Source organism: Colletotrichum aenigma (assembly GCF_013390185.1).
Source record: "Colletotrichum aenigma strain Cg56 chromosome Unknown KSG_Cg56_contig68, whole genome shotgun sequence".
Lineage (NCBI taxonomy): Eukaryota > Fungi > Ascomycota > Sordariomycetes > Glomerellales > Glomerellaceae > Colletotrichum > Colletotrichum aenigma.
Genome location: NW_023500974.1, coordinates 1 through 14,309, shown reverse-complemented (window position 1 = coordinate 14,309; position 14,309 = coordinate 1). Strand labels below are relative to the sequence as shown.

Sequence of the window (14,309 nt, the reverse complement as noted above, 5' to 3'; positions counted from 1 at the left end):
GATATAGATAGAAGAGATGGAGAGAAAGTAAAGTTTGGTTAGGGTTACAGCAAGAGTAGAGGGTTAGGGATAGATTTAAGAAAAGAGATTAGATATAGAGCAGAAGGGGATAGTTAGGGGTAAGGTTAAGGGGAAGATTTAAGGAAGACAAAAGCAAGAGGTTAGGGATAGATTTAAGAAAAAGGGTAGGGATAGATAAAAGGAAAGGGTTAGGGATAGATTTGAGAAAAAGGGTAGGGATAGATAAAAGGAAAGGGTTAGGGATAGATAGAGGCCAGTAGACAGGTGTGTAGGGGTGATAGGTAGATGGGGTATGGGACGGACGATGTGTAGATGAGGTGTGTAGACGGGGGAGAAAGAGGGCAGTGTCAGGGGCGTTTAAAGAGGGCGAAGTTTACAGATGGCGTGTAGGAAATAGGTGAGAGGGTAGTATATGGCCGCCCATGTTACATGTAGTGGAGGTGGTGAAGGTGGTGAAGGTGGTGAAGGTGGTGAAGGTGGTGAAGGTGGTGAAGGTGGTGAAGGTGGTGAAGGTGGTGAAGGTGGTGAAGGTGGTGTGGTGAAGGTGGTGAAGGTGGTGAAGGTGGCGAAGGTGGTGAATATGGTGGACGTGGTGTGGTGAAGGTGGTGGACGTGGTGGACGTGGTGAAGATGGTGAAGATGGTGAAGATGGTGAAGATGGTGTGGTGAAGGTGGTGAATATGGTGGACGTGGTGGCACCAAACGCGTATGTGGGTGTGTAAAGGCCGGAGGGCGGACGAGGCGTGGTTCCCGGTATACGTATGTACACGGCGGGTGACGGGTGGAACGGCCGGGTAGGCGTGTCCCGGCGACGGCGGTGTCGAAGGCGTCAGACGCGTCGGTGTGATGGACGGGGCGGACGCGGGACGGCGGCCCCACCGGGTGCGTGAAACGCCGTGTGGAACCCGGGACGACGGACGACGGACGACGGACGCGGCCCCACCCCCGTTCGCATCGGGTTAGGGTTAGGGCCAGAAACCCTAACAGTTAGGAGTCTAATCCCTAAACCAAATTTGGTTTGACAATTGGTTAGGATTGGTCGAAAAAATCTGCGCACGGTCCTGGTTTCTTATCAGAAAAGGTACAACACCAAAAAAATGGTTCGCCTATAGTAAAAACGGTCCTTGAGATACATTTCCTTCTCACAAGTGACCTTGTACGTAATCACACATTCATTTCTTAACTCGAATCACGCAATCCAGCACAGTAACCAGATTCCCACCTTAGAAACGGTTATAATACCCCTTCAGCCCAGGCATTAACAAGTCATTATGTACCTGCATAATAGCCCTAGATACATGTATCTATGTTCATGATAATTCCAATCGTATGAACTCCAGTACTCGACGTCCTGATGTCTGCGATGCACGCTTTTAGAGAGCTTCAGCTACATGATGACTACAAACTACATCTTCCATTGTTTTTTCTAGATTTTTTCCATCTATCTCATAATTGATATCGCACGAACTAGACCGACGCAGTAAGTCCAATATACTTACACAGAGATTGCCCACCTAAACTCCTCTACAGGTACTCATAGAACCTGTTAGCTACACCACAGTCCCATAATCCTTGTTCCCCTCACGTTCTCTAGGTATGTCTAACCAATAGTTGTGGTATTATTTGACCCACACTGAAACCCGCATAATCATTTTCGGTGTTGTGATCAAGTTACCGTTTTTATTGGCTAACCCACGTATGCGGTCTCCGTTCCGGATGTAAATCATCACACTAACCTAACCGTGGTCTCACCCTAGAAATCCGTGACTTTAAGCCTTGTATTGAATGGACTATCTCAAGTTCTACTGCCTTTATTTCTTCTATATAAAGTAGTACATTCCTCTGATGAAGATGTGATCCTAATTCCACATCAACCTTCACTTTTTTTATCAGTAATATCAAGCATCCCTTCCTAAATCCATACATCAACATCACCATGACAGGCACCTCAGAGGGGACGCTGAAGCGTGGCCGGGGTCGTCCGCGGAAGCATCCATTGAGGCCCGAAGATACGCCTCAGCCGAAGCGTGGACGTGGTCGGCCTCGAAAGCGTCCTCCGCTGGAGCAAACTGGTCATCATGTGAAGCTCCGACGCGGTCGGTCGCGGAAGCCTCAGGCTAGTCCTCCCACTGCGACCCCACCGTCTGGACAAAAACCACTTCCCAGAGTTTCACCAGACCCATCTTTCTCCCCCTCCCGTCACATTCGTCACCTATCCCTCGACTACATCTATCCAAAATATTCTTCTTTTTCCTCACCTGAACCCGAAACGCCTGTCGATAGTGCACGAAATGGCACCGGCACAGACTCCGGCCCTGGTTTATCGTTTTCGAAAGATATCTCCAAACCAGCCCCTGCAGGTCCCACGTCTCCTGCCGCCGGCGTAGGTCCCACTACTTCGCCATCTACTTTATCTCATCCCATCAACAAGATATCTTCGTCGACAATCCCTCACATTTACCCACCGTCCAGGGACAGCGAAGCTCTTCCTAGAGCAATGATGCAAATAAATGGTATGTGTAATGCATTCTTGCTATGTTTTTGTAACTCACATTAGAGTTCATATTAAAAATGGACTTGCTAACAGGTTAGGTAAAGCTCTTGACACTGCAGAATGCCCTTCCCTCCCTTTCCGAGAATGCGTCAAGGCCTCTCCTGAACTATTTTGCACCACTACCTCCTTTGCACAAGGCGATTGCCATTCACCTGGACCCGGGTCCTCGCAGTCGTCCGTCTCGTTCAAGTCACAGATTCCCATAACACCTGTACCTTACTCACCAGAGCTGTCATGTACGACCCCTACAGCAGGAGAAAGGGATTCGTGAGCATAGCAACCCTTCTATATGAAGTTGTAGTATAATATCGTTATTGTATAGACTTTGTCGATCATCAGAACCATCATGCTACAGTGATTGAAGACCCTCTTGAATGTAGCTTGCGATTGGTCGTGAGAAGAAGGACATAGGATATATCCAGATAGAGTTACTTCTTGTTTAATATGTAGATCTCGCCTAACAGTTATGCAACTACTATCTTAATACGTCACCTCATTAACAATCGAGTCAACCGAATATCATACAATGAATTTTCTACTGTTAACCTAGTGCCTAGGTCGAAAAGAACTTCGTTCTTACGATGAGGTAAGTTTACCTGTCCACAATATCAGGACACTAGAACGAGTTAGGGTGGCAGTAATATTCCACATCGCTAGCAACAACAGTGCCTGTCTGAAGGCCCTCTCTATCCGTCTATGTTATAATGTTCTATCGAAAAAGGTTAAGAATAGCGGTGTATTTAATCCGTTGGCTACGCAGTTAGTATGATAGGTGCGGCCCTATCCTCGTAGTATTCATCAAGCGACGCCCCAGCAGAGTTCCAATCGTTAAATTGAAATTCGCAACGCCGAAGAGGATTGAGGAATGTAGAGGAAGAGGGGTCTAGTGAGGAATCTCCGCAGTGTGGCGAGGTACATCAGGTCATCGCTATAGTATACTGAGAGGTTCATAGAGATTAGCAACCTGCTTTACGATAACCTCAGCACGCAGAGGATATGCGAAAAGCCATCCAAAAGCCCCAGATTGAAGCTAAGTAACGCCACCACACATATGTGCCGTAGTCTATTCTCACATACGCTTGAAACCGCGGAGAATGAGTTGGCAGCAGTGCATAGGTGTAGTGTATTATAGTAATTAATGGATAAAACTAGGATGAAGAACCATTTGCGAAAAGACGAGATGGATTAATTGGTGTTGAATATGGTGGCGTAGGTGTGCAGACCACCCCAAAAGAGCCGTGTCTTTCCACTTTTCTCTTCCTGAGATATGACCGAAATGATTGGCCCGAAATGGTTCCCAGTTATTGCTTTTGCTGCCCCTCCAGCCAAGCTCTCAGGGATCACTATCCCATGTTCACAATCTCCAACGTCTCAGCCGCAGCCGCTCCTTTTAACCATTTTCATTCGTCACGTACGGTTTTCGAAACCCACTCAATCAAACAACTCCCGACACCGTTCTGTTCCCGAAGGAGCCGACACCTTAACCGGATAAGAACCTTATGTAGCTGCGGTGGGTCGTGATACCATTCACACCATTTCGTGGCCAATGAAATCGGTAGAAACCGATCTACACTCATACGACGTCCTCACTCCCTACCACAGTCTTACACCTATACAGATTTGCAGCAAAAGACACGTCAATAATACCCAGAAGCATGCTAAGCCTGATCGCTACTTCTGGCTTATTTATTCTACCGTCGCTGAACATGACGTTTGCACTTTTCAGTCTGGGAACACTACCCTCAAACTGCATTCATTTTTGCCTTTCCAATCTCAGTACCCTCGTTCATGGAGTAACCACGTGCCCTTCTTCCTCCCCATATCTTGTTAATAATTTCTTCCACCCTTCTTCCCTATCTGTCGCATTAAAGCCACCATCTTGCTAGCATTCGCCGCCCATTGCAGCTCAATCCAGATATCGTCCGTTTGGAAACAGACCGAACAACCGTTGCGTTTCGTCTCAGCTGCGTCTATCGCAGTGTTGTTGTTGTTGTTGTTGTTGTTGTATTTAACGCCGTGGCGGCAAGGGCGCAGCCGCCCTTGCGGCCGACCTCCCGAGGGGTATATGGCGTGGAGGGCCGCAGGCTCAAGCTATATACTCTACAGTACACGCCTCTTCCTAACGTCCTCCAAATCTTGCCCATAGGCTACTATGTGTTCTATCCGTCCCTAGTTCCCGCTGGTTCCCTGGTTCCGTTATACTCGTCAGTTCCTCTACGAGGGGGGGGGGGTTCGTTACTAAGGCCTAGGTTCAGACCTAGGCCCTAGTACCGCGGGCAGATCTTCCGGAAGAAATCTGTCACGCAGAGAAAGGCCTGGAAGCCTTCATGATCAGTGATTAGCCCCTTGTAGTATCGATCCAGAGATCCTATTGGTCCTATAGGCTCCTGTGGACTAGAGGGGTGGAGGGTGGGCCACTGAAGCCTCCTCGCTAAGGTCTTTCGGCAGTAGACTAGGTGGTCTGCCTCCTTTGCCTCCCCACAGGAGCAGGTAAGCAGTGCTTCTGTATGGTTAAAGCGTTGATGGTATTGTTCGAAGTCTCCATGGCCTGACCGGGCTGCTAGGAGATGATGGAGTATAGCCCGTGGCAGGGCTAGTTCAGGGGGGCAGGCAAGGGAAGCCTTAAGCCCTAGTTGGGTATAGCGGGGTGTTGCATCTTGCTTCCACCATTTTCTATACTGGCGGCATATACGTTCTCTAGCTAGCCGTTTGATCCCTGACAGGGTGGCTAGTTGGCCCCTAGGGGCTGGCATGGTTGTGCCCTCCTTGGCTAGGCTGTCTGCTTCCTCGTTCCCTTTGATGCCTTCATGCCCTGGGGACCAATGGGTTCGTATGTCATACGTCCTAGCTGCCTCTTGGATCTCAAGGAAGGCCGCTTGTGAGGAGTCTGGGACCCTGCCTCGGATCCCCTGGATAACGCTGGTATTATCGATACAGATATGTATAGGCTGGCCCTGGGAGGTAAGGAGGGCCCGTCGGAGCCCTGCCCTCGCCCCCTCAGCCTCCCCATCAAACACTTCTGCTAAGCTGAGGCGGCCGCAGCCCTGGGCTATACGTTTGTTCTTACGGTATATAACAAAGCCAAACCCTGTAGCGCCATCAGGGGCCTTAGAGCCGTCTGAGTAGATAATAGTATGCTTATCTGGCACAGTCTTAAGCCAGGCCTGGAAGATCCTTGCTGCTGCTTCCTTCGTCTGTGTGACTATAGGGTGGTGAGACCCTAGGGGGTATTGCGGCTGTAGGAGTGCTGGCCTTGGGCACCTAGGTAAGAGGCCAGCTGTTCTTTGGAGCCTGGTCTGCTGCCGCCCTGGCTGTAGAAGCCTTGGGACCAAGGGATGTTGTTGGTCAACCTTCTGTAGGCGTGTAGCGAAGCGTAGTCGCGCTGCCTCAAGGGCCACCTCTGCTGTTGGTAGGCCAGCATCTCGGATGAGGGCACTGGTTGGTGTGGTCCTCCAGACAGGTAGGATAGCCCTTGCTGCTGCTGTAATAACTCTTCCGACTCTACAGGCTAAACCCTTCTGTCCTGTGCCGACTATACTGGTGCTGCTGTTCAGGGCTGGTCTGGTCAAGCCTGCATACCAGGTCTCAGCTCCATATAGGGCTATTGGGAGGGCGCAAGCAATAGCTGCTTTTCGAACTGCAGCTGCTGGGAGCCCCCCTTTTGTGTTTGTAAGGTGCTGTAGGAAATAGGCTACCTTCTTTGCTGCTGCTACTTTTATTCCTACATGGTGTTGGAAGGTGAGTCTCCTATCAAACCAGACCCCTAACCATCTTATAGGCTTTATTGAGGCCTTGATAGTTAGGCCTCTGGCTTGGATATCTGGTAGGTCTGTTGTCTGTTGATGTTTTCTGCTGAAGTGGATTGCCTCACACTTAGCTGGGTCAAAGGCGACTTTATTTTCTGTTCCCCAGCTGAGGATGCTACTGATCTCCTGGCCTAGGGCTGTAGCGTTCTCTTCTAGCGAGGGGCTAGTAGCTACTAAGCCTATATCATCTGCATAGCCAAACCGTAGCTTCCGATCATCAGCTAGGATATCAGCTATATAGAGCAGGAAGAGGATAGGGGATAGTGGAGAGCCTTGCGGTAGTCCACAGGATAGAGGGAAGTCCTCTGTAGTAGTATCCTCTAGCCTGACGCAGGCTGTTCGGCTAGAGGTGAAGGTGTAGATCAGTCTGATCAGGCTACTAGGCCAGCCCTGCTGTCGTAGCCTGACAATAAGTCGGTTTCGTAAGACGGAATCAAACGCCCCCTTGACGTCCATTGTTGCTAGCGTCGCAGTAAGCCCTGTATCTAGAGCCCTCTCAATCTCATGGGTTAGACAGGTTGTCAGGTCGACTGCAGCCCTCCCTGGTAGGGCTCCAACCTGCTGTGGGCTGGCAACCCCTTCTAGGATAGTAAGGTAGGCCATCCTCTTTGCTATCAGCCGCTCTAAGCCTTTGCCTAAGCAGGACAGCAGGGATATTGGGCGCCAAGACCCAGTCTTAGAGAAATCTGTTTTCCCTGGCTTCTGGGTCATGACAATTTCCGCATTGCGGAAGGGTCTAGGAAAATAGCCTACTTGAACGCAGGCCTGGAAGAGCTGTTGTATAGGCTTGGCTACTAATCCCCAGGTGCATTGTAGCAACTTTGTAGTAATCCTATCAGTCCCAGGGGTTGTAGCTTTTGTCAGAGTAGCCTGGCGTACTTCCTCTATGCTAACTGTATTCTGCCAGGGTATAATACGACTTACAACCACTGGGGTACTAAAAGGGTTCCCAGATAGGTCGTCTGTAGCACTAAATCGCTCAAGTAGAGCCTTTCGCAAGGCTTGGGCTTTATCGTGGGTATTGCTGATCGTCTGCCCTTCCACTATTAGAGGCGGAGCTTTAACTGCTAGGCTAGACTTCCGCCAGCCTATAATTTTATATAGGTCTTGGTCTGTCTTAGCCTCTTCGATCTTAGCAGTCCAGTAGGTGCGTTTCGCCCTTCTCACAGTTGTTAGGAAGACTTTTTGCTCCTCTAGGATAGGGGGAGGTATGACCAGCCCAGGTTCTTGGGCCTGTTGGCGCCTAGCCTTAATAGCAGCTTGGTGGGCTACTGAGCATTCTTCTGTCCACCAGGGGGCTCCCCTACCCTGATTAGTCCGTCTCTTGCCTACAGCTTGAATAGCTGTATGGAAGAGGCTGACCAGTTGGGCAGCTAGGGTGTCCAGCTCTGCTGGGTTGGGCAGTTCCCCTAGAGTAGGTAAGGCTGTAGCCCCAGCCTTTACTAGGTCGATCAGCCGTGGTAGGGCTGACTCCGGGACTGAGAGCTGGTTATCCTGGCGTCCCTGTTCCTGGGCCCTACTCATAGGGATAGTTGTTGTGATGGCTTCGTGGTCAGCCCCTGGGTGTAGGTGTGGGCGTAACACTGAGGGTGCTTGGAGGCATCTTTCCATTACCTCGAAGCTGCTAGTATTTACTACGAAGAGCTGGATTCTGTTAGCGTTAGCATCTGGTCTCGCTGTGGTAAGCGCCCTATTTCTTCTTGAAAATAAGTTAAGTATAAGGCAATAATACTAAGGGGAGCAGTAGACATAATTAGAGAGACTATCCATAGCTAAATCACCTCATATACTCATTCGATGCGGTACTAGAGTTATCCAAGGCCACTATGGCTTCACGTGCTAAGTCCTTAGTGTACTTGACTACTCTCTTCATCTCTTTAACTTATGATAGAGAGCATAGACAGACACTTGCTTTAATCATAGACACCCAAGATATTAATACTGACCTATCATGAGAATCAAGCCGGCCACATACAGAGGAAGGTAAAGGGGGCAAAAGCATATGAGAGGTTCAATATTAAAACGAAGAACAAGTAAATTATGCACATATTAACCAACCCCACGTAGTTGTAACGACTCTTCCGTTTTTCTTTTCTTTTCTTTTCTTTCTGTTGAGAGAATGGTGAGGGCTTGGTCAATTGGTTGGCTGGTTGGCTGGTGGCTTGGTTGGTTGGTTGCTTGGTTAGTAAGGTAGATTAGGAAACCGCGAAAGCAAATCAGCCAGGGGAGTGGAGGGGGAAAGAAGAAAGAAAGAACCATTATGCTTACAGCCTTTGATGCGATCAATAACTTTTACAATCTCATGATATACACGCTACGCTCTCATGGAAGCAGTACGTCACTGCATTAGCAAGACCAACAAACTGGCTGGAGACTTGCAGCGCTGCTGATACCGAGCTAAACGTCTTAGCTTCAGAAGTCTCTATGATTCCGCTCAACAGGCTGGGCATCCAGAGAATTATGTATAAGATAGGACAGGATTTCAGCAGTATCATGCGCTTAATGCGCCGCTCTGACGTCTGGGTCTGCTTTTTGGTAGAAAGATTAGCCATCATTGCAGCCGTGACGTTTGACGATACACCGTCTTTTGCGACGGTGGTGTCTCTGCTGGGGTTCCATCTGTACTCCAGGAGGCGGGAAGCTCCCCACGGTTGAGGAATACATGACTGGCTTGCAGTCCCACCTCCGCTGTTATATTCCGCAGTATCTTCTCCGTTGGTGAAATCTGAGCAGTCCCTGACTCTCTGAAGAAGCGTTGCTGTAAGTGCCTGTGTAGTTTGTAGAGGACGTCGTTCACCTAATGCCCTAACGTGTGTTTGTTGCTCCCTGGTGCCTAATCGACCAATGCCCGCCCCCCTCGGTCCGAATACCTGGCTCGTATCCGGACTGGTTTCGTTCTGCCGCGACGTCTCCGAGCGTACCGTCGTGTGTGGCTTCTTTTCCTTGTGGACTCTGGCCGCGGAAGGAGCACGCGGAGCCAACGGCCCAGCTTGCTGCCCACTTTGATCATCAGCAGCACTGCCGCATCTGCTATCCGATTCTCCTAAATACCTAGTTAGAGCGTACTCTGAGGCGCGGGAAAGGGAACACTTCGTACGTTTTGCCCGGCTGTCTTGCAAGCACCTCATAGGCGTACCCCACATAAGCCTGGTTGGTGTGAAGTTTCTTCCTCGTGGCTCGAGTATGGCCATTGTCGTCGGGCGTACTGTTAGTGATCCGGTATCGCACGAAAGCCAGGACGTACTAGCGGCGGGGCGAGGACGTTGGCTGAGATAGCACCAGACGAAAGTGTAGATGCAAACGGTAGTGGATATGATCCACAGACGCCAGACATAGGTGAGGCCAAGTCGAAGGTTGGGCCGGTCCCGCGCAATCCAGCAGCAGTTCCCGCCAACTGGCTCTATCACACCGATCCTAGCAGCCAAGGCACTAGTAGTAATCGGAATAAGCCATACGCAGCAGCAGATTGAGAATCTCTTAAGTGATGAGCTGTCCGCCATACTTGTTCTCTGCCATATCACCAGAAGCGTGGCTATAGCGATGGCGAGGATGGAGAAGTCGGATGCTTGCGTTGAGAGCTGACTAAACACGCCGTTCAAGACGCACGCTATTCCGCGTTGTAATTCCTGGTCCCTAACGTAGATGATCCCCGATATAGTGTTATTAGCTGAGTTAATGACTTCTTTGCGTTGATGGTCGTCTTGGTTAGTGTCTCATCCCGCTTAACATTGACGTTGATAGGAGAACACCTTACCAGCAACCATGAGGTTAAGGACGAGGGTGTGTCGTAGAGACCGGCGTCGAGTATGGTGAAGACCAATCAAGATTAAAGCGCTCGAGGTTGCTAGGAACGAAAGACTACTCCCTAGGAGGGCTAAGGACGCCACCAGTGAGTTGAAAGCCATTGTCAGCTGACGGGCCATACAGCTTCACCCCAGCACTAGCCAAGCTGCGCACGCATGATCTCCTCTCTCTCTCTCTTCCCTTTTTTTCCCCCTTTAGCCTGTGCGGGGACTCTCCCCGCTTTATCCTTTTCTTTCCCCTCCTTTTCCACACGACGTACGGATAGCAGCATCAAAGCTCAGGCGAGTCAAAGGCTATTAGTGAGATAATTAGGGTTGTGCGTGCGTTTGAGAAGGTTACCGGTGTGAATTCGAAACCCCCCCACCCCCCAACCAAGCAGTGATGACGCCTATACCGTAAACCTCCCGAGCCGATGCATGCTATTCCCTAACGCTTCGGCCTATGATGTCTCACTTGCCGACTATATCTCCACCTTCGACTCCCTCAAGCTTGACAGCCTAGGAGCCATATGTTACATGTTCTAAGTCTCGAACGAATACTACCACGGTACGATCGGGCTGTCCCCTCGGGAATATCGCTAGAAGAACATCGGGTATTCCATGCTAGCACGGAGCACGTCGGCGAGCCTCCCCAAGCTTTCCATCTCCCATCTGAGCAGCGCGGGTGGTGATATGGTGACACACCGAAGCCGCATAGCCACAGGATCAGGCTGAAGGAGATCTCCCAGCGAGGGCGCACAAGCCTCGAAGGAAGTGCGAAAGGCGTGTATGTTGGCCTACGACGGTGTGTGCTCGGCGTCGATGATATCCTCCCTGCGGAGAATCCTGAGGTTCGGGCACGCACGGGCGGGGCAGCCGGCTCACGCTTACCTCGCAGAGGTCAACCTTGCTCAGGACCAATTATTCTAGCGTAGTTGCCGACGGGGGCCGTCCGTCATAAGATACAAAGCACGGCGCCTACGCTGATGTGGAAGTCGAACCTGGCGGTGGTGCCTGCGGCCGGATAATGGCACGACAATCCGGCTAGCCGCCTCACGGTTTATAAGCCTGGCACTATTGGCCGAAAGTATCATCCGACGTAGGAGCAAGACTGTAAGGTCTCCGAGTGCTAGTGTCGTAGCCGGTCTATCACCCTGCTAATGCCCGGCCCGGTCGAAGGTCCGTATCTCAAGCGTCTCCAGAGCAGGAAGGCGCGACAATAGGACGGCAAAGGCGCCGGCGATGCCTCTTACATGCAGCTCGCCGACCGGCTGCCCGGAGACCCTGGTGTCCTCATGTGCCGGTGCCAGCTGCTTGCTGCCTCGCCTACGTGGCATCCGGCCGGGGGGGTGTTCCATACTCCGCTGCCGAGTGACGCAGCAAGGTCTCCGACCTTCATGCACTCCAGCGCTCACACACAGTACACACCAACGCGACGTACTATGTCGAGATGGTCAGGGCCACTCGGTAATTTGTAATGTGCGATGTGTCCCTAACGACGGCTGAAGGTGCTAGGGGCTGTGATAGGGACGGTCCAGCGCTTGTAAGCCATATGTTGAACTGGTCTCTGTCCCGTGAGACAGACTCTGGAAGGCTGGGCAAGTTGCTGACCCTTTCTCAATCAAGCCCGAGGTCTGCTAGGGCAGGACGGTGTCTATGATATTTCGTCGTTCCTATTCGTCTACCATAGGCATGCCGAGTTACTATATGTGACGTGGGGATTGAAATAAGGAAAGGAACCCATGGGTAGGATGAACGGGGTTAGAAATCAGATATCCCACAACGTAAGACGAGAGAGGCGGCCAGACGCAGCATGTCATGAAATCCCAATGCCGTAAAGCTTTTCTCCTAATACACTTGCGGTTTCTTGTTAGTCCCTCAGGTCGGTTTAGCCTATTCTGCGATCGGGAATGTGGAGCGGACGGGACCAGTCCCACTTTACAGCACCACGCAAGCATGGACTGAGAAAAGGGAAAATCCGCCCCTCTCCGTCTCTGAGGGTCAGCCCAAGGCCTCGCTAGGTCATCCACTGGTGCCAAACCAGCGTGGAGAGCTAGTATGAAGATGTTGGGAGCGGCATCAATCTCCCCCACTTTCTCCCTCTCTTTCCCTCTCCGTCTTCCGGTACTATATAGGGTAGAACTAGGTTGGGGGATCCCATACTGGTCTGACAAGACAGGCGTTGTAGACCTACGTTATAGATGAGAGAGACGCCCACGTTGATTGAGTGAGGCCCTCGAGTGTTATATTAGCAACTTATCACACAAGCCGCTCTATCTATAACATAACATTAGGCTTGGGAACGATACTTGGCGAGATAGGTATGAGACCGCAAAGCTAGGAGGCTACATCACTGGATGCGGTTCCAGCGCCTGTCCTTGGTTTCTTTAAGTGACAGACAGTGAACGTGAGATTCCAATGTGGATGTGGTTCAATCCTTCGCTGTCTTGCATGGTTCACAATGCTACAAATCCCAAACGTCCTGACACAGAACCGGGGGCTAGGCAGGATCTAATATATGATTCGCTAGCGTACATGTATACCAACACCCCGATATAGAGAAGTAGAGAAGAGTTCAAAAAAGCGCCTACTCTATGTCTCTTGCTGTACCTGGGTTCTATAGCTATACCTGCGTACTAGGAGCTACATCTAGTGAATAGTAAGTAGACATAGTTCAGTAGTGAACTGCGTGGACCCCTAGCGAGGACTTTCATCTCGGCATACAACATGTTGCTCAGCAATCGCGCACCCTCCGTAGCTAGATTCACTTGAAACATTGCTTTAATCATACTCCATGGTACGTACTGCGTAAGTGTAAAGGTATTTAGGGGCTACGGGCCACGGTTAGGTCAAACTGATAGAAGCAGAACCTAAAAGGTATGTATGGTATTGCTGCGCTATTTTTGCTTGCTTCTTCGAGGATTCGCTTTTTCCAGCCTTCAACGAGTACTCGCCAAGTCCTCTCTGTGGATGGTTCTGTGCCCTGACCCGCAGGCCTCTCCGGCCCTCCGGCCTCCGTTGGCCGAGCTGCTCCCGGGCTTCTCCGTTCCGTCTACCCAATCCCTTATAGTAAGCATGGAAACATCGCCCAAGTGATGTGTAGCTATGTTGTTAAGGCATTATCGACAAGCATCCAAGCTCAATTACCACATCAAGCATATCCACATGGTGTGTGTTGGGGGGGGGGGGGGGGGGGGGGGGGAGGGTTTCAGAGAGAAAAGAGAGAAAGAAATGGGTCTTTGTATAGAATGCACGCCAAGCTTCTGCCTACTTATAGAGTGACTCTTGAGGTAACAAGATAGTGACGTCACATGCCACCCCAAGGGTCCGACTTGCGATCCTCGACATGTCCCTCATGATTTCTGTGGACGCAACATACATCCCAGCAATACTCACGTGACGTCGGCTATCACCGAAAGGATCGTTGTGCGCGTCGGCGTTGGCGTCAGGGTGTGTGATCTGTCGCCGGGTCTATTTCAGCGAAGGTGATTTGCTGTTGCGGCGGCGGTGAGCCGAATATACCTGTGGCTTCTTTGGGCCTAAGCTAGCCAGTCTGAACTTTGAAGTCCCTCTCCCACATGGGGCATTCTAAGGTCTACTAGGTGAATGCGTCAACGTTTTCTGTGTTGGAATACCTGTATACCCTGCGCATATGATCGTGCTTTGCGGACACCCCGTCCGTCCGTTGGGCGTAGAAGCCGGGGTCTACCGCCCTGTATCGTGCATTCCGAAGGATAATGAACACCTACAAGCATCACTGAGTGTCATCTAGTTCATAGGGTCTGGTTGTGAGTTATAGTTATCTGGTCGACCTAAATTCTCGCGGGCGAGATAAGTCAGGCGAAGTGCATATGAAAGCAATGCCGAGTCCGATCCATCAACCCGGGCAGACGGGCTGTAGCAGAGACCGCAGTCCATACCCGTCTTTCAAGTAGAGAGCGACGCGCGAGGCGACGGTAGCCGTCGACTCAACTGCTACTTACACTGAGCTCGACTTGTCGCAAGCTCCATGCAGCGTATGTATCTCATCCGTCTTTCTGTTCGCTTTGCGCGGCCCCTAGTCACTTGACAGTTGAGGTGTTCCTAGAAGCCAAACAGACCGCCAACGAGCAGACCCCTGCTTGACTACCTAGTGTAGCGGCGTTT

At 50.8% G+C, this 14,309-nt stretch overlaps 2 protein-coding genes across 2 annotated transcripts; both read right to left on the bottom strand.

Moving 5' to 3' along the window:
* Nucleotides 1-4,839: 4,839 nt before the first annotated feature.
* RTase-11 (putative RNA-directed DNA polymerase from transposon BS) lies at nucleotides 4,840-6,837 on the bottom strand (the record flags this gene model as incomplete). Its single annotated transcript, XM_037330441.1, has 1 exon — nucleotides 4,840-6,837. One exon carries the CDS (start codon nucleotides 6,835-6,837, stop codon nucleotides 4,840-4,842), a length of 1,998 nt encoding a protein of 665 aa, XP_037171169.1.
* A 1,844-nt stretch (nucleotides 6,838-8,681) lies between these two features.
* CGCA056_v015200 (uncharacterized protein) lies at nucleotides 8,682-10,286 on the bottom strand (the record flags this gene model as incomplete). The annotated part of the gene is made up of 3 exons (XM_037330440.1): nucleotides 8,682-9,263; nucleotides 9,588-10,063; nucleotides 10,136-10,286. 3 exons carry the CDS (start codon nucleotides 10,284-10,286, stop codon nucleotides 8,682-8,684), a joined length of 1,209 nt encoding a protein of 402 aa, XP_037171170.1.
* Nucleotides 10,287-14,309: the final 4,023 nt, after the last annotated feature.